The sequence below is a fragment of the Aquarana catesbeiana genome, linkage group LG10 (assembly GCF_042186555.1).
Source record: "Aquarana catesbeiana isolate 2022-GZ linkage group LG10, ASM4218655v1, whole genome shotgun sequence".
NCBI lineage: Eukaryota > Metazoa > Chordata > Amphibia > Anura > Ranidae > Aquarana > Aquarana catesbeiana.
The window spans coordinates 818,314-843,404 of record NC_133333.1 but is presented as its reverse complement, the minus strand read 5'-3'; the positions used below and the strand labels follow the sequence as shown (position 1 = coordinate 843,404).

The following is a 25,091-nucleotide window of genomic DNA, read 5'->3' as shown; positions in this document are numbered from 1 at the left end:
GTGCGTTTTCTCTTGCCCATCTTTGGGGTCTGTACGTATGGTCTCTTCTCTCCTCCCATTGGTTTGCCTCTGGATCTCCATTGTCCCCTCTCCCTTCTACATGTCTGGATACTCTTGGGTTCCATCCATGTTGTCATCCATATTGTCGATGATCCAATGATGGATGATTGAGAGCTATGGGGACAGTCCCTCCAAACGATGGATGATTGAGAGCTATGGGGACAGCCCTCCAAATGATGGATGATTGAGAGCTATGAGGACAGCCCTCCAAATGATGGATGATTGAGAGCTATGGGGACAGCCCCTTAAAATGATGGATGATTGAGAGCTATGGGGATAGACCATCCAAATGATGGATGATGGATGATTGAGAGCTATGGGAACAGCCCCTCCAAATCATGGATGATGGATGATTGAGAGCTATGAGGATAGCCCCTCCAACTGATGGATGGTGGATGATTGAGAGCTTTGGGGACAGTCCCTCCAAATGATGGATGATGGATGATTGAGAGCTATGGGGACAGCCCCTCCAAATGATGGATGATTGAGAGCTATGGGGACAGTCCCTTCAAATGATGGATGATTGAGAGCTATGGGGACAGCTCCTCCAAATGATGAATGATTGAGAGCTATGGGGACAGTCCCTCCAATGATGGATGATTGAGAGCTATGGGGACAGTCCCTCCAAATGATGGATGATTGAGAGCTATGGGGACAGTCCCTTCAAATGATAGATGATTGAGAGCTATGGGGACAGTCCCTCCAAATGATGGATGATTGAGAGCTATGGGGACAGTCCCTCCAAATGATGGATGATTGAGAGCTATGGGGACAGTCCCTCCAAATGATGGATGATTGAGAGCTATGGGGACAGTCCCTCCAAATGATGGATGATTGAGAGCTATGGGGACAGTCCCTCCAAATGATGGATGATTGAGAGCTATGGGGACAGCTCCTCCAAATGATGAATGATTGAGAGCTATGGGGACAGTCCCTCCAAATGATGGATGATTGAGAGCTATGGGGACAGTCCCACCAAATGATGGATGATTGAGAGCTATGGGGACAGTCCCTTCAAATGATGGATGATTGAGAGCTATGGGGACAGCTCCTCCAAATGATAAATGATTGAGAGCTATGGGGACAGCCACACCAAATGATGGATGATTGAGAGCTATGGGGAAAGTCCCTTCAAATGATGGATGATTGAGAGCTATGGGGACAGCTCCTCCAAATGATGGATGATTGAGAGCTATGGGGACAGCCCCTCAAAATGATGGATGATTGAGAGCTATGGGGACAGCCCCTCCAAATGATAGATGATTGAGAGCTATGGGGACAGCCCCTCCAAATGATGGATGATTGAGAGCTATGGGCACAGCCCCTCCAAATGATGGATGATGGATGATTGATGGATAATCAGAAGCTGCATTGTCCTTTACATATATAATAATATAAATCCACTTCTGTTCTATATGCCAGCAGGCTTTATACAGCACCCCTAAGTTTGGCCTTGTTGCACTTCTCTCTTCTACCACTAGGTCAGTGGGTGATGGTGGTACTAGATACGAGAAGGGCAACCCAAGGTCAGGTTAGGTTATGAGTATATGGGGTATCTCAGCCAATGGGCAGGGGTTTTCTTGAAACCCTTGGCCTGCTGGGAGCACCTATATATTTGGGTGGAGTCAGGTGATCTGTGTTCTGTGCCACCTAAACGGCTGTCTGGGTAGACGTGTGTCATAAGCCCCAGGCTGCTAGGCCGGAGATTGGGCCTATCCAGGGGGCATCTGGCTGCTAGACTGTGTGAGGGCCTATTCAGAGGTAAGAGGGCAGCACAGGGTTGGGACTATGGTTTGCAGTCCAACTGAAAGTGACGGTTCTGTCGGCCAGAGAACCTGTCAGTGCTCGGGGGTAGAAGGGAAGCTGTCACCACAAAAAGACCAACCACCTTTACCAGGGACCACAGTGACTGAAGAATGTACTGGAACCATATTCTCACCGAACGGGCATGGTGAAGAATCTGGAAACTTCGGGCGGTGATGAAGTCAGGGCCCCAACCTGCGGAGGAGACATTTGCAGGGCAGCCTTGTGAGTCAAGCCAGGGACCTCGCCGGTTAGCAGGGGTGAAGCTTGAGAAGTATCTGGAGTGCCAAGCTAGGGACCCAGTTGGGAAGCACGGGTGACACTTGAGGGAGATACCACCGCCAACCTTGGAGGAGCTTAAGGGATTCAGAGTCAGTGAATCAGAGGGTCTAGCGAGAGACCGGGAGCTCAGTGTTGAAAAACTACAAGAGGCAGTTGTGGTGGAGCTGAAAGAACTGTTACGTTTGAGTTAGGAACTGTTAAAGAACTGTTGCCATAGGCGATACCATTCCTGCATGTGCAGAAGTGGTGCCTTGCTGGGGCCTTTCCCTGTACGGCTGCCCTCCTATTGAAGTCTCAGAGTCTGCTAAATGAATCTATAACTACTTTAGGGTATCCTGGCCCTAACCCACTTTCCCCCAAAAATACAAAAAGGACTGTCAAAAGAAATAAAACCTCTTTTACATCCAAGAATTGTCTGACGCCCAATGACTCTCAGCATCTTTGCACTCACTATGCTTTACAACCCACTACATATTGAAGAATGTCAGCTATCTTTGGCCTTGGAGGTCCGCATTAGACTGGACAAGGCCGGAAACCTTGCTACATATAGGAAGGATGATGGAAATGTACGATGTGAAGGAAGGATGATGGAAATGTACGATGTGAAGGAAAGATGATGAAAATGTACGATGTGAAGGAAGGATGATGGAAATGTACGATGTGAAGGAAGGATGATGGAAATGTACGACATGAAGGAAGGATGATGGAAATGTACGATGTGAAGGAAGGATGATGGAAATGTATGATGTGAAGGAAGGATGATGGAAATGTACGACGTGAAGGAAGGATGATGGAAATGTACGATGTGAAGGAAGGATGATGGAAATGTACGACGTGAAGGAAGGATGATGGAAATGTACGATGTGAAGGAAGGATGATGGAAATGTACGATGTGAAGGAAGGATGATGGAAATGTACGATGTGAAGGAAGGATGATGGAAATGTACGATGTGAAGGAAGGATGATGGAAATGTACGATGTGAAGGAAGGATGATGGAAATGTACGATGTGAAGGAAGGATGATGGAGATGTACGATGTGAAGGAAGGATGATGGAAAAGTACGATGTGAAGGAAGGATGATGGAAATGTACGATGTGAAGAAAGGATGATGAAAATGTACGATGTGAAGGAAAGATGATGGAAATGTACAACGTGAAGGAAGGATGATGGAAATGTACGATGTGAAGGAAGGATGATGGAAATGTACAACGTGAAGGAAGGATGATGGAAATGTACGATGTGAAGGAAGGATGATGGAAATGTACAACGTGAAGGAAGGATGATGGAAATGTACGATGTGAAGGAAGGATGATGGAAATGTACGATGTGAAGGAAGGATGATGGAAATGTACGATGTGAAGGAAGGATGATGGAAATGTACGATGTGAAGGAAGGATGATGGAAATGTACGATGTGAAGGAAGGATGATGGAAATGTACGACTTGAAGGAAGGATGATGAAAATGTACGACTTGAAGGAAGTATGATGGAAATGTACGACTTGAAGGAAGGATGATGGAAAAGTACGATGTGAAGGTAGAATAATGGAAATGACAATGTGAAGGAAGGATGATGAAAATGTACGATGTGAAGGAAAGATGACGAAAATGTACGATGTGAAGGAAGGATGATGGAAATGTACGACGTGAAGGAAGGATGATGGAAATGTACAACGTGAAGGAAGGATGATGGAAAAGTACGATGTGAAGGTAGGATAATGGAAATGTACGACGTGAAGGAAGGATGATGGAAATGTACGACGTGAAGGAAGGATGATGGAAATGTACAACGTGAAGGAAGGATGATGGAAATGTACGATGTGAAGGAAGGATGATGGAGATGTACGATGTGAAGGAAGGATGATGGAGATGTACGATGTGAAGGAAGGATGATGAAAATGTACGATGTCAAGGAAAGATGATGAAAATGTACGATGTGAAGGAAGGATGATGGAAATGTACGAGGTGAAGGAAGCATGATGGAAATGTACGACGTGAAGGAAGGATGATGGAAATGTACGATGTGAAGGAAGGATGATGGAAATGTACAATGTGAAGGAAGGATAATGGAAATTACAATGTGAAGGAAGGATGATGAAAATGTACGATGTGAAGGAAGGATGATGGAAATGTACGAGGTGAAGGAAGCATGATGGAAATGTACGACGTGAAGGAAGGATGATGGAAATATACGATGTGAAGGAAGGATGATGGAAATGTACGATGTGAAGGAAAGATGATGAAAATGTACGATGTGAAGGAAGGATGATGGAAATGTACGATGTGAAGGAAGGATGATGGAAATGTACAATGTGAAGGAAGGATGATGGAGATGTACGATGTGAAGGAAGGATGATGGAGATGTATGATGTGAAGGAAGGATGATGGAGATGTACGATGTGAAGAAAGGATGATGGAGATGTACGATGTGAAGAAAGGATGATGAAAATGTACGATGTGAAGGAAAGATGATGAAAATGTACGATGTGAAGGAAGGATGATGGAAATGTACGATGTGAAGGAAGGATGATGGAAATGTACGACGTGAAGGAAGGATGATGGAAATGTACGATGTGAAGGAAGGATGATGGAGATGTACGATGTGAAGGAAGGATGATGGAAATGTACGACTTGAAGGAAGGATGATGGAAATGTATGACTTGAAGGAAGGATGATGGAAAAGTACGATGTGAAGGAAGGATGATGGAGATGTACGATGTGAAGGAAGGATGATGGAAATGTACGACTTGAAGGAAGGATGATGGAAATGTACGATGTGAAGGAAGGATGATGGAAAAGTACGATGTGAAGGAAAGATTATGGAAAAGTACGACTTGAAGGAAGGATGATGGAAATGTACGATGTGAAGGAAGGATGATGGAGATGTACGATGTGAAGGAAGGATGATGAAAATGTACGATGTGAAGGAAGGATGATGGAAATGTACGATGTGAAGGAAGGATGATGGAGATGTACGATGTGAAGGAAGGATGATGGAGATGTACGATGTGAAGAAAGGATGATGGAGATGTACGATGTGAAGAAAGGATGATGAAAATGTACGATGTGAAGGAAGGATGATGGAAATGTACGATGTGAAGGAAGGATGATGGAAATGTACGATGTGAAGGAAGGATGATGAAAATGTACGATGTGAAGGAAGGATGATGGAAATGTACGACTTGAAGGAAGGATGATGGAAAAGTACGATGTGAAGGAAGGATGATGGAAAAGTACGATGTGAAGGAAGGATGATGGAAATGTACGATGTGAAGGAAGGATGATGGAGATGTACGATGTGAAGAAAGGATGATGAAAATGTACGATGTGAAGGAAGGATGATGGAAATGTAGGATGTGAAGGGTTGTCCTCAGAGGGATGAAGACGTCGGGTAATGTATCGAATAAATCCAGACATATGTGGAGGAGTGCTGGGAAGGCGTTTGGCCTCATTATGAAAGAAGATCTCATCAAACCGTTGCAGTAATCTGCCCTCCCCGATCCTCTGATATCGCAGTCATTAATAGTCAGCATGGAGTCGCTGCTCACAGATTAGAAGTATTCGCAGTTTAAGCCGCTGGAAATGGGTCAGAGGGGAGCAGCAATATACACTCAAGAGAAATAATTGGGGGGAGGGGTATCTTCTGACTCACCAACTCTGAGCTGTCCCATAGAAAGGATCTCCAGAAACTTCAACCCTCAGCTGCCTCAGAAAGACATGTGGCATCCCTATAACATCCAGCTCAATGCTGCCCCAGGAGATGTGGACATCGCTAGAACATCCATCTCAGTGCTGCACTAGGAGATGGGGGCATCTCTAGAATGTCCAGCTCAGTGCTATCCTAGGAGGTGGGGGCATCTCTAGAAATTCCAGCTCAGTGCTGTACTAGGAGATGGGTGGCATCTCTAGAACATCCAGCTCAATGCTGCCCCAGGAGATGGGGGGCACCTCTAAAACATCCAGTTCAGTGCTGCCCCAGGAGATGGGGGCATCCCTAGAATGTTGAACTCAGTGCTGCCCCAGAAGGTATATTTAGGGTAATTAATACTGGTATGTCACCAGAGATATATTCATGGCCACCAATCTGACATATCACTAGAAATATATACTGTATATGGCCACTACTGCTGGCATGGCACCAGAGTTATATTAATGGAAATACATTCAATGGCAACACATAAGGTGCCATGTGTGTCCCAACCAGGATCTCCAGAACCTTCCCTCATCCTCAGAGCAGATGGTACTGTATGTACTGTGGAGGTGGAATTGTGTGCACAATCGACCATTCCACACATTGACCTCCGTATATCTCCTCTGATATTTGCCGCCCCTCCAGGGACACCAATGTGGAAATATCTGCTCATTACGGCTGAACATCTTGGGTGTTGTGGTGTCTACTTTGGATCAGCAATAAACATGTAAAAATGGCAATCAGACATCTAGAGAGTTGTGTCTTCCTGGAAGAAGGTAGTGGAGCCACCATCACTGGCTGTCCCGAGAATTCCTACATACTGGGCTCAGTGCCACCAAGCCTATCCGCCTGAGACCCACCATTATTATTATCATTATTCTCATTATTAGAGGGCCGGGACTGACCTTCAGGCACTGCTGAAAATGGACCATGTTATAGAGGTGATCTAGCCAAAAGGGGGTTCCTCTGAGCCCCAAAGTTTGGACCAGTTGTACCTGGGGCCCCAGGCCCTGTTCAGTTCATGATTCTCCACCAATGAGATTCAGTGTACAGTTTGTGCATTGTCTGTGATGTGTCTAGGAAACCTTCTTCTATAGGTGGGGGTGCATCTATTGTGGTTTTGCCTTCTTTTTTGTGTTATTTTTCCATTAAACCCATTTCTCCCCTCCACCTATGGCTTAGTCTTCTGGTTATGTATTTTCCAGATGCAACTAGACATACCCCGCATTGCTCCTGATGAGTGGAGGGTTCCACGAAACACGTAGAGCTTTCCTAGATGCGACGTCACCCTATCGATATCATCTGGATACCCATTGGGGTTTTTCAGGATAATGATTGATTTTATACTTTTTTTTTTACATATTGCCCATGTGGAACCCGGGAGGATCAATTGTGTTAATGGGAATTATTATATGTATAATTATGGTAAGTTACATATTCATTATCTATTATACCTGAATTTATTTGTATATTAAACAATTTATTATTATTTATTCTATCTGGTTGTCAGCCAATGCCTCGTTCAAAGTCCCGACCCCCCCTTCTTGAACCTTCTTCTATAGGTGACTCTGGGGCTGGCATGCAGTATTTGGGGCTCTGCAGCCTACATTGCTGACACGTCAGAAGTCTGAGACCAGATCATACTAAACCAGAACTAAACGTGACTGAGGCTACTACACAGAACATAGCGTGACTGAGAATACTACACGGAACATAGCATGACAGAGACTACTACACGGAACATAGCAGGACTGAGACTACTACACGGAACATAGCATGACTGAGACTACTACACGGAACATAGCGTGACTGAGAATACTACACAGAACATAGCGTGACTGAGAATACTACACAGAACATAGCATGACAGAGACTACTACACGGAACATAGCATGACTGAGACTACTACACGGAACATAGCGTGACTGAAACTACTACACAGAACACAGCGTGACTGAGAATACTACACAGAACATAGCATGACAGAGACTACTACACGGAACATAGCATGACTGAGACTACTACACGGAACATAGCGTGACTGAAACTACTACACAGAACACAGCGTGACTGAGAATACTACACGGAACATAGCATGACTGAGACTACTACACGGAACATAGCGTGACTGAAACTACTACACAGAACACAGCGTGACTGAAACTACTACACAGAACATAGCGTGACTGAGAATACTACACAGAACATAGCATGACAGAGACTACTACACGGAACATAGCATGACTGAGACTACTACACGGAACATAGCGTGACTGAAACTACTACACAGAACACAGCGTGACTGAGAATACTACACAGAACATAGCATGACAGAGACTACTACACAGAACATAGCATGACTGAGACTACTACACAGAATATAGCATGACTGAGACTACTACACAGAACATAGCATGACAGAGACTACTACACGGAACATAGCGTGACTGAGACTACTACACAGAACATAGCATGACTGAGACTACTACACAGAACATAGCATGACTGAGACTACTACACAGAACATAGCATGACAGAGACTACTACACGGAACATAGCGTGACTGAGAATACTACACAGAACATAGCATGACAGAGACTACTACACGGAACATAGCATGACAGAGACTACTACACAGAACATAGCATGACAGAGACTACTACACGGAACATAGCATGACTGAGACTACTACACAGAACATAGCATGACTGAGACTACTACACAGAACATAGCATGACAGAGACTACTACACGGAACATAGCGTGACTGAGACTACTACACAGAATATAGCATGACTGAGACTACTACACAGAACATAGCATGACAGAGACTACTACACGGAACATAGCGTGACTGAGAATACTACACAGAACATAGCATGACAGAGACTACTACACGGAACATAGCATGACAGAGACTACTACACGGAACATAGCATGACTGAGACTACTACACGGAACATAGCATGACAGAGACTACTACACGGAACATAGTGTGACTGAGACTACTACACGGAACACAGCGTGACTGAGAATACTACACAGAACATAGTATGACAGAGACTACTACACGGAACATAGCGTGACTGAGAATACTACACAGAACATAGCATGACAGAGACTACTACACGGAACATAGCGTGACTGAGACTACTACACAGAACATAGCATGACAGAGACTACTACACAGAACATAGCGTGACTGAGAATACTACACGGAACATAGCGTGACTGAGACTACTACACGGAACACAGCGTGACTGAGACTACTACACAGAACATAGCATGACAGAGACTACTACACAGAATATAGCATGACTGAGACTACTACACAGAACATAGCATGACAGAGACTACTACACGGAACATAGCGTGACTGAGACTACTACACGGAACATAGCATGACTGAGACTACTACACAGAATATAGCATGACTGAGACTACTACACGGAACATAGCGTGACTGAGACTACTACACAGAACATAGCATGACAGAGACTACTACACGGAACATAGCGTGACTGAGACTACTACACGGAACATAGCATGACTGAGACTACTACACAGAATATAGCATGACTGAGACTACTACACAGAATATAGCATGACTGAGACTACTACACGGAACATAGCGTGACTGAAACTACTACACAGAACACAGCGTGACTGAGAATACTACACAGAACATAGCATGACAGAGACTACTACATGGAACATAGCATGACTGAGACTACTACACGGAACATAGCATGACAGAGACTACTACATGGAACATAGCATGACTGAGAATACTACACAGAACATAGCATGACAGAGACTACTACACAGAATATAGCATGACTGAGACTACTACACGGAACATAGCGTGACTGAGACTACTACACAGAACATAGCATGACTGAGACTACTACATGGAACATAGCGTGACTGAGACTACTACACAGAACATAGCATGACTGAGACTACTACACAGAACATAGCATGACAGAGACTACTACACGGAACATAGCATGACTGAGACTACTACACAGAACATAGCGTGACTGAGAATACTACACGGAACATAGCATGACTGAGACTACTACACGGAACACAGCGTGACTGAGACTACTACACAGAACATAGCATGACAGAGACTACTACACGGAACATAGTGTGACTGAGACTACTACACAGAACATAGCATGACAGAGACTACTACACGGAACATAGCATGACTGAGACTACTACACAGAACATAGCGTGACTGAGAATACTACACGGAACATAGCATGACTGAGACTACTACACAGAACACAGCGTGACTGAGAATACTACACAGAACATAGCATGACAAAGACTACTACACAGAACATAGCGTGACTGAGACTACTACACGGAACATAGCATGACAGAGACTACTACACGGAACATAGCGTGACTGAGACTACTACACAGAACATAGTATGACAGAGACTACTACACAGAACATAGCGTGACTGAGACTACTACATGGAACATAGCATGACAGAGACTACTACACAGAACATAGCGTGACTGAGACTACTACATGGAACATAGCATGACAGAGACTACTACACAGAACATAGCGTGACTGAAACTACTACACAGAACATAGTATGAAAGAGACTACTACATGGAACATAGCGTGACTGAGACTACTACACGGAACATAGCGTGACTGAGACTACTACACGGAACATAGCGTGACTGAGACTACTACACGGAACATAGCATGACTGAGACTACTACACAGAACATAGCATGACTGAGAATAATACATGGAACATAGCATGACAGAGACTACTACACAGAACATAGCGTGACTGAAACTACTACACAGAACATAGCATGACTGAGAATACTACACGGAACATAGCATGACTGAGACTACTACACGGAACATAGCATGACTGAGACTACTACACGGAACATAGCATGACTGAGACTACTACACAGAACATAGCGTGACTGAGACTACTACACGGAACATAGCGTGACTGAGACTACTACACGGAACATAGCGTGACTGACACTACTACACGGAACATAGCGTGACTGAGAATACTACACGGAACAAAGCATGACTGAGACTACTACATGGAACATAGCGTGACTGAGACTACTACATGGAACATAGCGTGACAGAGAATACTACAGGGAACATAGCGTGACAGAGAATACGACATGGAACATAGCGTGACTGAGACTACTACACGGAACATAGCGTGACTGAGACTACTACACGGAACATAGCGTGACTGAGACTACTACATGGAACATAGCGTGACTGAGACTACTACATGGAACATAGCGTGACTGAGACTACTACATGGAACATAGCATGACTGAGACTACTACATGGAACATAGCGTGACTGAGACTACTACATGGAACATAGCGTGACTGAGACTACTACATGGAACATAGCGTGACTGAGACTACTACACGGAACATAGCGTGACTGAGAGTGCTGCACAGGATGTTGCGTGACTGAGGCTCGGTGGAGGAGGCAGAGTCCTGTGAAGCGGAAGATGAAGATATCAGATGAGTCTCTGTGGCAGAATATTCCCGGATCTCTCTTATTCTCACACCCTGAGGGGCCCCACATGTACTCTGAGAGTTACTTACCTGCTTCATGCTGTATGTATGTTACACTGTGTCTGATTCCTCATACATGATTGGATGAAATGTATCTATAAACCTTCCTATACTCAACCTTCTTCATCTACATCATGAGGAAGACTCCATCTATAGGTGTCATCACCCTTCCCCTCACACTCAGAGGATGGAGACTGATGGAGGGGACTCCATCTATAGGTGTCATCACCCTTCCCCCAACACCCAGAGGATGGAGACCGATGGTGGGGACCCCATCTATAGGTGTCATCACCCTTCTCCTCATACTCAGAGGATGGAGATCAATGGAGGGGACACCTCATCTATAGGTGTCATCACCCTTCCCCTCACACTCAGAGGATGGAGACTGATGGAGGGGACTCCATCTATAGGTGTCATCACCCTTCCCCCAACACCCAGAGGATGGAGACCGATGGAGGGGACCCCATCTATAGGTGTCATCACCCTTCCCCTCGCACTTTAGAGGATGGACACCGATGGAAGTGACCCCATCTATAGGACTTCACCCTTCCCCTAACACTTTAGAGGATGGAGGCCAATGGAGGGGACTCCATCTATAGGTGTCATCACCCTTCCCCCACACTCAGAGGATGGAGACCAATGGAGGGGACTCCATCTATAGGTGTCATCGCCCTTCCCCCCCACACTCAGAGGATGGAGACCTATGGAGGGGACTCCATCTATAGGTGTCATCGCCCTTCCCCTCGCACTTTAGAGAATGGACACCGATGAAAGTGACCCCATCTATAGGACTTCACCCTTCCCCCCACACTCAGAGGATGGAGACCAATGGAGGGGACTCCATCTATAGGTGTCATCACCCTTCCCCCCACACTCAGAGGATGAAGGGGATCCAGCTGTACGTATTCCCACCCTTTGTGCTCATCTATGATCAATTTTAAAGGACTTCAGAAAATTCTGATGATGGGAAACGACAATTTATGTGAGCAATGAGAGACAATTATCTTCTTCTCATCTATACATTTCTCCATACAGAACTCCTTCAGCCTCATCCCTCATAGATTGTACAATGCCATCTAAACCATTCTATACAGATTGGTTCCCCGTTATTTCCTGGACATATCAGTTTTTTTTCAGGGAAAAACTCATGAAAATGTTTCTATAAGCGAGGAAATGTCCTTCCTCTATACGTGGAGCCCTCATGTTTGGAGATCTCGGTACACAAGGAGTGGACATGACATTCAATACCGATAATCTGAAGACTGACCCCACCTTCATCATCACTGCAGGGAATTGTGTAAGCCGACACGGTCAAGTAAGTCATCTAATAAAGAGATGACGTTTGGGGTCTGCCCTGTCTTTGTCCACACATGAGGAGAGCTGCCCCGCTCCGTGTCACCCCAGATGGAGATCTGGGAGATTTCTATCACTCTTCTCCCTCAGCCAGATCAAACTGGACCTCACTGAGCTTCCTCCTGAGAGTTTCCGGGGACCTAATGGAGGGGAACAAAGACTCCTGATACAATCTTGAGAACCTAGACTCCCGATAAAATCTAGACAACCTAGACTCCCGATACAATCTAGACAACCTAGACTCCCGATACAATCTTGAGAACCTAGACTCCCGATACAATCTAGAGAACCTAGACTCCCAATACAATTCAGACAACCTAGACTCCTGATACAATCTAGACAACCTAGACTCCTGATACAATCTAGACAACCTAGACTCCCGATACAATCTAGACAACCTAGACTCCCGATACAATGTAGACAATCTAGACTCCCGATACCATCTAGACAACCTAGACTCCCAATACAGTCTAGACAACCTAGACATCCCAGATACAATCTAGACAACCTAGACATCCCCGATACAATCTAGACAACTTAGACTCCCGATACAATCTAGAGAACCTAGACTCCCGATATAATCTAGACAACCTAGACTCCCGGTTGAAGTGGCCCTTGATGTGGTAGCACCCTGTAGGATGAAATCCAACTCCTGTCCCTTGGGCAAGAACCTGTGGCCTCTTTTTTAGAGGGCAGAGTTCAGGGAGTCAAGACTGGCTCCTTTTACTCTAACACCGCCTTGGACTGCGGAGTGCCACAGAGTTCTGCCCCGTCTCCTCTGCTGTTCAACATCTATATGAGGCCTCTCTTACCGACCTTCTAAAGACCCACGCCGTCCAGTACCATGTACATGTGGACGACACCCAGGTTTACCTGAGGATTCCTAGGAACCAGCCGGCTGATGCCACCCTTGCCAATTGCTTGGAGGCCATCAATACATTGATGTCCAACAATTTTTTGAAACTCAATGGTGGAAAAACTGAGTTGATCATCTTCAGTGATTTGACTATTCCTCCTGCTATTCCGCCTTGGCCTTCCTCATTTGGTTCTCCTCCGGAGGTGGCCTCCCAGGTTCGTGACTTGGGATTCGTCTTTAGACTCAGGCTTAACCCTGGTCCCTCAGGTAAATAACGTTGTCAGTGCATGCCACTGGCAGCTAAATACTTGGACCCTCCGGACAAGAAAACCGTCATCTGTGTCACGATAGGCAGCAGCCTAGACTATTGCAATTCATTATATCTGGGATTGCCAAAAAAGACAGTGCAGAGGATTCAACTCATACAGAATGCTGCGGCAAGGCTACTTATGGGTGTCCCTTTGAGGGATTATATCACCCCAGTTTTTTGTGCCTTGCACTGGCTGCCGGTCTACCATTGTACCCTGTTTAAAGCAGGTTGTATCATGTTTAAAATCACAAGAAGCCTTGCTCCGAGTTACCCCTGCTCACGCTTCCACAAACGAGTTCTGGGACGATCACTTAGATTGAGCAGAAGAGACCTCCTCCACATCGCTGTGCCTAAGAAGATTCGGCACGGTGGTCGAGCTTTCTCCCACCAGGGTGCTGTGCTGTGGAACAGCCTCCCTGCTGAGCTCCAGAAGGCCCCTACCATCTTGGTCTTTCACAGGAAACTGAAGACTTGGCTCTTCACACAAGCCTTTCCTGCATAGCCTCTCTTGTTCTATCTCTCTTCCACCTGATTCTGTCTCCTCCTAGTCTCTGGGTTTTTTTCCAGGGACTCTGCCAAGCGCGTTGGGATCCTACGGGGTAAATGAGCATGCTATATCAAGATGCCACTCAACTCAACTCAACAATCTAGACAACCTAGACTCCCGATACAATCTAGACAACATAGACTCCCCATACAATCTAAACAAAGTAGATTCCCCATACAGTCTAGACAACGAAGACTTCCCATACAATCTAGACAACGTAGATTCCCCATACAATCTAGACAAAGTAGACTCCCCATACAATCTAGAAAACATAGACTCCCCATACAATCTAGACTACGTAGACTCCCCATACAAGCTAGATAACGTAGACTCCCAATACAACCTAGAAAATGTAGACTCCCAATACAATCTAGAGAACATAGACTCCCTATACAATCTAGCCAACGTAGACTCCCGATACAACCTAGACAACGTAGAGTCTCCTGATAAAATCTAGAGAACATAGAATCTCCCGATACATTCTAGGGAATGTAGAATCTCCCGATATAGTCTGGGGAACCTAGACTCCCAATACAGTAGAGGAACATAAACTCTGTACTATATAAAGGAGAAAGTAATCTGGAGCAAGTAAGTAGTGCAATCTAGTGAAGAATGTAGGCTTGGTGCAATCTACTGGAGAACGTTGGCTCGATATAATCTAATAGAGAACATAGACTTAGTAAATTCTAGAGGAGTAGGTAAGTCTGGTGGAAAATGCAAAATCAGTACAATCTAGAGGAGAACATACAATCTAGTGGAGAACATAAACATGGTACAATCTAAAGAATGTAAACCCCCTGTACAATCTATTGGAGAAGGTAGACTTGGCACAATCTAGAGGAGAATGTGGACCCTCTGTACAATCTATTGGAGAACAATGTATTGAAGAACGTAGAGCCTCTGTAAAATCTAGAGGGAATAGTAGACTTGGTACAATCTAGAGGAGAATGTGGACCCTCTGTACAATCTGTTAGAGATGTACAATCTATTTGAGAACCCTCTGTACAATCTAGAGAACATTGACCCCTACAACCTATTAAAGAATGTAGACCCTCTGTACAACCTAGTGATTGTAGACCCGCACAATCTATTAGAGAACCCTCTGTACAATCTAGAGAACCGTTGATACAATCTAAAGGGGATAGTAGACCCATACAATTTTTTGGAGAACGTAGACCCATACAATATATTGGAGAATGGAGACCCTCTACAATCTAGAGAGGATAGTAGACTCGGTACAATCTAGAGAAGAACATAAACTTTTTACAATTTATTGGAGAACGTGGACTCTTGGTACAATCTAGAGAAGAATGCAGACTTGGTACAATCTAGAGGAGAACATAAACTTGGTACAATCTATTGGAGAACGTGGACTCTTGGTACAATCTAGAGAAGAATGCAGACTTGGCACAATCTAGAGGAGAACATAGACTTGGTACAATCTATTGGAGAATGTGGACTCTTGGTAGAATCTAGAGAAGGACGCAGACTTGGCACAATCTAGAGAAGAACGCAGACTTGGTACAATCTAGAGGAGAACATAGACTTGGGACAATCTATTGGAGAACGTGGACCCGTACAATCTATTGGAGAATGTAGACCCTCTGTTCAATGTAGAGGGGATAGTAGACTCGGCACAATCTAGAGGAGATTGTAGATCCTCTGTACAATCTATTGGAAAACCCACTGTACAATCTAGGGGAGAACCCTAGGTACAATCTAGAGGGAATAGTAGACCCCTACAATTTATTGGAGAACGTAGACCCTCTTTACAATCTATAGGGGATAGTAGACTCTTGGTACAATCTATTGGAGAAGGTAGACCCTCTGTACAATCTATAGGTGATAGTAGACTCGGGACAATCTATTGGAGAACGTAGACCCTCAGTACAATCTATAGGGGATAGTAAACCCTCTGTACAATCTATAGGGGATAGTAGACCCCTGGTACAATCTATAGGGGATAGTAGACCCTGATACAATCTATAGGAGAATGTAGACCCTCGGTACAATCTATTGCAGCACGTAGACCCTCTGTACAATCTATAGGGGATAGTAAAAACTTGGTACAATCTATTGTAGAACGTAGACCCTTGGTACAATCTATTGGAGAACGTAGACCCTCTGTACAATCTATTGGTGAACGTAGACCCTCTGTAAAATCTATAGGGGATAGTAGACCCTCGGTACAATCTATTGGAGAATGCAGACCCTCTGTATAATCTATAGGGGATAGAAGACCCTCAGTACAATCTATTGGAGAATGTAGACTCTCTGTACAATCTATAGGGGATAGTGGATCCTCGGTACAATCTATAGGGGATAGTAGACCCTCGGTACAATATATTGAGGATAGAAGATCCCCAGTACAATCTATTGGGGATAGAAGACCCTCGGTACAATCTATATGGGATAGCAGACCCTCGGTACAATCTATAAGGGAAAGTAGACCATTGGTACAATCTATTGGAGAACATAGACCCTTTGTATAATCTATAGGGGATAGAAGACTCTTGGTACAATCTATTGGAGAACGTAGACCCTCGGTACAATCTATTGGAGAACGTAGACCCTCGGTACAATCTATAGGGGATAGTAAACCCCCGGTACAATCTACTGGAGAACGTAGACCCTCGGTGCAATCTATTGGAGAACGTAGACCCTCTGTAAATTCTATAGGGGATAGTAGACTCTCGGTACAAACTATAGGGGATAGTAGACCCTTGGTACAATATATTGGGGATGGAAGACCCTTGGTACAATCCATTGGGGATAGAAGACCCTCTGTACATTCTATAGGGGATAGAAGACTCTCAGTACAATCTATTGGAGAATATAGACCCTCGGTACAATCTATAGCAGAACAAGGACCCTTGGTACAATCTATAGGGGATATTAAACCCTTGGTACAATCTAATGGAGAAGGTAGACCCTCGGTACAATCTATTGGAGAACATAGACCTTCGGTACAATATATAGGGAATAGTAGACCCTCGGTATAATCTATAGGGGATGGAAGACCCTCGATACAATCTAATGGAGAATGTAGACCCTCGGTACAATCTATTGGAGAACGTGGACCCTCTGTACAATCTATAGGGGATAGAAGACCCTCGGAACAATCCATTGGGAATAGAAGACCCTCAGTACAATCTACAGGGGATAGAAGACCCTCAGTACAATCTATAGGGGATAGAAGATCCTCAGTACAATCTATAGGGGATAGAAGATCCTTGGTACAATCTACAGGGGATACAAGACCCTCAGTACAATCTATAGTGGATAGAAGAGCCTCGGTACAATCTACAGGGGATAAAAGACCCTCAGTACAATCTATAGTGGATTGAAGACCCTAGGTACGATCTACAGGGGATAGAAGACCCTCGGTACAATCCATAGTGGATAGAAGACCCCCGGTACAAACTATAGTGGATAGAAGACCCTCGGTACGATCTATAGTGGATAGAAGACCCTTGGTACGATCTATAGGGGATAGAAGATCCTCTGTACAATCTATAGTGGATAGAAGACCCTCGGTACAATCTCTTGTGAGGAATTGGGAGTAGGTTGGTAAAAAGTGGTGCCTTACCTTGGTTTCCGGTGGTGGGCACACAGGACACCACAGAGAAGCCGATACACAGTATACAGGCAGCGGAGGCAGTGTGTGCCATTGGAAGCGATCGCTCAGCTCGGACGCTCGCTCTATCACCACGATACAAACACCACCAAATCCTTCTCCACTTTAAACCCATTTTCTCACATTCACATAGCAGGCGGCCTCCAGGAGGAGGGGGAGGTGCCTGTCAAATAGTGTCAGCCAATGGAGAGTGAATCTCCTCCACCTTCATCCCCCCCCTCCAGCGCACATTCACCGGGCAACACACCATAGAGGCACTTCTCACCTCTAATAGTGGAGGCCAAAGGAGGCCCAGACCACCCGGCCTCACTTAACCCTTTACTGAGCGCCCCACATTACTCAGCGCCTTTGTGACCATACCAGCCTCCATTAACCCCTTCATCACCCTCTACAACCATACTAGCCTCCATTAACCCCTTCATCACCCTCTACAACCATACTAGCCTCCATTAACCCCTTCATCACCCTCTACAACCATACTAGCCTCCATTAACCCCTTCATCACCCTCTACAACCATACTAGCCTCCATTAACCCCTTCATCACCTTCTACAACCATACCAGCCTCCATTAACCCCTTCATCACCCTCTACAACCATACCAGCCTCCATTAACCCCTTCATTACCCTCTACAACCATACCAGCCTCCATTAACCCCTTCATCACCTTCTACAACCATACCAGCCTCCATTAACCCCTTCATTACCCTCTACAACCATACCAGCCTCCATTAACCCCTTCATCCCCTTCTACAACCATACCAGCTACCATTAACCCCTTCATCTTCCTCTACACAACCATACCAGCCTCCATTAACCCCTTCATCACCTTCTACAACCATACCAGCCTCCATTAACCCCTTCATCACCTTCTACAACCATACCAGCCTCCATTAACCCCTTCATCACCCTCTACACAACCATACCAGCCTCCATTAACCCCTTCATCACCCTCTACACAACCATACCAGCCTCCATTAACCCCTTCATCACCCTCTACAACCATACCAGTCTCCATTAACCCCTTCATCACCCTCTACAACCATACCAGCCTCCATTAACCCCTTCATCACCCTCTACAACCATACCAGCCTCCATTAACCCCTTCATCACCCTCTACACAACCATACCAGCCTCCATTAACCCCTTCATCACCCCCTACAACCATACCAGGCTCCATTAACCCCTTCATCACCCTATATAACCATACCAGCCTCCATTAACCCCTTCATCACCCTATATAACCATACCAGCCTCCATTAACCCCTTCATCACCCTCTACAAACATAGCAGCCTCCATTAACCCCTTCATCCCCCTATATAACCATACCAGCCTCCATTAACCCCTTCATCACCCTCTACAACCATACCAGCCTCCATTAACCCCTTCATCACCTTCTACAACCATATCAGCCTCCATTAACCCCTTCATCACCCTCTACAACCATACCAGCCTCCATTAACCCCTTCATCACCCTCTGTAGAACCATATCAGTGTCCATTAACCCCTTCATCACCCTCTGCAGCCATACCAGCCTCCATTAAGCCCTTCATTACCCTCTACAACCATACCAGCCTCCATTAACCCCTTCATTACCCTCTACAACCATACCAGCCTCCATTAACCCCTTCATCACCTTCTACAACCATACCAGCCTCCATTAACCCCTTCATCAACCTCTACACAACCATACCAGCCTCCATTAACCCCTTCATCACCCTCTACAACCATACCAGCCTTTATTAATCCCTTCATCACCCTCTACAACCATACCAGCCTCCATTAACCCCTTCATCACCCTCTACAACTATACCAGCCTCCATTAACCCCTTCATCACCTTCTACAACCATACCAGCCTCCATTAACCCTTTCATCAACCTCTACACATCCATACCAGCCTCCATTAACCCCTTCATCACCATCTACAACCATACCTGCCTCCATTAACCCCTTCATCACCCTACTACAACCATAACAGCCTCCATTAACCCCTTCATCACCCTCTACACAACCATACCAGCCTCCATTAACCCCTTCATCACCCAATATAACCATACCAGCCTCCATTAACCCCTTCATCACCCTCTACAACCATACCAGCCTCCATTAACATCTTCATCACCTTCTACAACCATACCAGCCTGCATTAACCCCTTCATCACCCTCTACAGCCATACCAGCCTCCATTAACCCCTTCATCACCCTCTACAACCATACCAGCCTCCATTAACCCCTTCATCAACCTCTACAACCATACCAGCCTCCATTAACCCCTTCATCACCCTCTACACAACCATACCAGCCTCCATTAACCCCTTCATCACCTTCTACCACCTAACAACCTCCATTAACCCCCTCATCACCCTCTACACAACCATACCAGCCTCCATTAACCATTTAATCACCCTCTACAACCATACCAGCCTCCATTAACCCCTTCATCACCCTCTACAACCATACCAGCCTCCATTAACCCCTTCATCACCCTCTACAACCATACCAGCCTCCATTAACCCCTACATCACCCTCTACAACCATACCAGCCTCCATTAACCCCATTCATCACCCTCTACAACCATACCAGCCTCCATTAACCCCTACATCACCCTCTACAACCATACCAGCCTCCATTAACCCCTTCATCACCCTCTACACAACCATACCAGCCTCCATTAACCCCTTCATCACCCTCTACACAACCATACCAGCCTCCATTAACCCCTTCATCACCCTCTACACGACCATACCAGCCTCCATTAACCCCTTCATCACCCTCTACACAACCATACCAGCCTCCATTAACCCCTTCATCACCCTCTACAACCATACCAGCCTCCATTAACCCCTTCATCACCCTCTACAACCATACCAGCCTCCATTAACCCCTTCATCACCCTCTACAACCATACCAGCCTCCATTAACCCCTTCATCACCTTCTACAACGATACCAGCCTCCATTAACCCCTTCATCACCCTCTACAACCATACCAGCCTCCATTAACCCCTTCATCACCCTCTACAGCCATACCAGCCTCCATTAACCCCTTCATCACCCTCTACAACCATACCAGCCTCCATTAACCCCTTCATCACCCTCTACAACCATACCAGCCTCCATTAACCCCTTCATCACCCTCTACACAACCATACCAGCCTCCATTAACCCCTTCATCACCTTCTACAACCTAACAACCTCCATTAACCCCCTCATCACCCTCTACACAACCATACCAGCCTCCATTAACCATTTCATCACCCTCTACAACCATACCAGCCTCCATTAACTCCTTCATCACCCTCTACAACCATACCAGCCTCCATTAACCCCTTCATCACCCTCTACAACCATACCAGCCTCCATTAACCCCTTCATCACCCTCTACAACCATACCAGCCTCCATTAACCCCTTCATCACCCTCTACAACCATACCAGCCTCCATTAACCCCTTCATCACCCTCTACACAACCATACCAGCCTCCATTAACCCCTTCATCACCCTCTACAACCATACCAGGCTCCATTAACCCCTTCATCACCCTATATAACCATACCAGCCTCCATTAACCCCTTCAACACCCTCTGTAGAACCATACCAGCCTCCATTAACCCCTTCATCACCCTCTACAACCATACCAGCCTCCATTAACCCCTTCATCACCCTATATAACCATACCAGCCTCCATTAACCCCGTCATCACCCTCTACAACCATACCAGCCTCCATTAACCCCTTCATCACCCTCTACACAACCATACCAGCCTCCATTAACCCCTTCATCACCCTCTACACAACCATACCAGCCTCCATTAACCCCTTCATCACCCTCTACAACCATATCAGCCTCCATTAACCCCTTCATCACCTTCTACAACCATACCAGCCTCCATTAACCCCTTCATCACCCTCTACACAACCATACCAGCCTCCATTAACCCCTTCATCACCCTCTACAACCATACCAGCCTCCATTAGCCCCTTCATCACCCTCTACACGACCATACCAGCCTCCATTAACCCCTTCATCACCCTCTACATAACCATACCAGCCTCCATTAACCCCTTTATCACCTTCTACAACCATACCAGCCTCCATTAACCCCTTCATTACCCTCTACAACCATACCAGCCTCCATTAACCCCTTCATCCCCTTCTACAACCATACCAGCTACCATTAACCCCTTCATCTTCCTCTACACAACCATACCAGCCTCCATTAACCCCTTCATCACCCTCTACAACCATACTAGCCTCCATTAACCCCTTCATCACCTTCTACAACCATACCAGCCTCCATTAACCCCTTCATCACCTTCTACAACCATACCAGCCTCCATTAACCCCTTCATCACCCTCTATACAACCATACCAGCCTCCATTAACCCCTTCATCACCCTCTACACAACCATACCAGCCTCCATTAACCCCTTCATTACCCTCTATAACCATACCAGCCTCCATTAACCCCTTCATCCCCTTCTACAACCATACCAGCTACCATTAACCCCTTCATCTTCCTCCACACAACCATACCAGCCTCCATTAACCCCTTCATCACCCTCTACAACCATACTAGCCTCCATTAACCCCTTCATCACCTTCTACAACCATACCAGCCTTCATTAACCCCTTCATTACCCTCTACAACCATACCAGCCTCCATTAACCCCTTCATCCCCTTCTACAACCATACCAGCTACCATTAACCCCTTCATCTTCCTCTACACAACCATACCAGCCTCCATTAACCCCTTCATCACCCTCTACAACCATACCAGCCTCCATTAACCCCTTCATCACCCTCTACAACCATACCAGATACCATTAACCCCTTCATCTCCCTCTACACAACCATACCAGCCTCCATTAACCCCTTCATCACCCTCTACAACCATACCAGCCTCCATTAACCCCTTCATCACCCTCTACAACCATACCAGATACCATTAACCCCTTCCTCTCCCTCTACACAACCATACTAGCCTCCATTAACCCCTTCATCACCCTCTACAACCATAACAGCCTCCATTAACCCCTTCATCGCCTTCTACAACCATACCAGCCTCCATTAACCCCTTCATCTCCCTCTACAACCATACCAGCCTCCATTAACCCTCTTCATCACCCTCTACACAACCATACCAGCCTCCATTAACCCCTTCATCACCCTCTACAACCATACCAGATACCATTAACCCCTTCATCTCCCTCTACACAACCATACTAGCCTCCATTAACCCCTTCATCACCCTCTACAACCATAACAGCCTCCATTAACCCCTTCATCGCCTTCTACAACCATACCAGCCTCCATTAACCCCTTCATCTCCCTCTACAACCATACCAGCCTCCATTAACCCTCTTCATCACCCTCTACACAACCATACCAGCCTCCATTAACCCCTTCATCACCCTCTACAACCATACCAGATACCATTAACCCCTTCATCTCCCTCTACACAACCAAACCAGCCTCCATTAACCCCTTCATTACCCTCTATAACCATACCAGCCTCCATTAACCCCTTCATCCCCTTCTACAACCATACCAGCTACCATTAACCCCTTCATCTTCCTCTACACAACCAAACCAGCCTCCATTAACCCCTTCATCACCCTCTACAACCATACCAGCCTCCATTAACCCCTTCATCACCCTCTACAACCATACCAGATACCATTAACCCCTTCATCTCCCTCTACACAACCATACCAGCCTCCATTAACCCCTTCATCACCCTCTACAACCATACCAGCCTCCATTAACCCCTTCATCACCCTCTACAACCATACCAGATACCATTAACCCCTTCATCTCCCTCTACACAACCATACCAGCCTCCATTAACCCCTTCATCACCCTCTACAACCATACCAGCCTCCATTAACCCCTTCATTGCCTTCTACAACCATACCAGCCTCCATTAACCCCATTCATCTCCCTCTACAACCATACCAGCCTCCATTAACCCCCTTCATCACCCTCTACACAACCATACCAGCCTCCATTAACCCCTTCATCACCCTCTACAACCATACCAGCCTCCATTAACCCCTTCATCACCCTCTACAACCATACCAGCCTCCATTAACCCCTTCTTCAACCTCTACACAACCATACCAGCCTCCATTAACCCCTTCATCACCTTCTACAACCATATCAGCCTCCATTAACCCCTACATCACCCTCTACAACCATACCAGCCTACATAAACCCCTTCATCACCCTCTACACAACCATACCAGCCTCCATTAACCCCTTCATCACCCTATACACAACCATACCAGCCTCCATTAACCCCTTCATTACCCTCTATAACCATACCAGCCTCCATTAACCCCTTCATCCCCTTCTACAACCATACCAGCTACCATTAACCCCTTCATCTTCCTCTACACAACCATACCAGCCTCCATTAACCCCTTCATCACCCTCTACAACCATACTAGCCTCCATTAACCCCTTCATCACCTTCTACAACCATACCAGCCTCCATTAACCCCTTCATCACCTTCTACAACCATACCAGCCTCCATTAACCCCTTCATTACCCTCTACAAGCATACCAGCCTCCATTAACCCCTTCATCACCCTCTACAACCATACCAGCCTCCATTAACCCCTTCATCACCCTCTACAACCATACCAGCCTCCATTAACCCTTTCATCACCCTCTACAACCATACCAGCCTCCATTAACCCCTTCATCACCTTCTACAACCATACCAGCTACCATTAACCCCTTCATCTCCCTCTACACAACCATACCAGCCTCCATTAACACCTTCATCACCCTCTACAACCATACCAGCCTCCAATAACCCCCTTCATCACCCTCTACACAACCATACCATCCTCCATTAACCCCTTCATCACCCTCTACAACCATACCAGCCTCCATTAACCCCTTCATCACCCTCTACACAACCATACCAGCCTCCATTAACACCT

At 45.9% G+C, this 25,091-nt stretch overlaps 1 protein-coding gene across 1 annotated transcript in view; it reads right to left on the bottom strand.

Annotated features, from left to right (window-relative positions):
- The window catches only part of EPHA8 (EPH receptor A8), a 158,759-nt gene extending 140,508 nt beyond the window's left edge, over window positions 1-18,251 (bottom strand). Inside the window, exon 1 of the mRNA XM_073601410.1 lies at window positions 18,091-18,251. Within this exon, the coding sequence (XP_073457511.1) occupies window positions 18,091-18,172 (82 nt within the window). The 5' untranslated portion in view covers window positions 18,173-18,251. The remainder of the gene's footprint in view (window positions 1-18,090) is intronic.
- Between the last annotated feature and the right edge of the window lie 6,840 nt (window positions 18,252-25,091).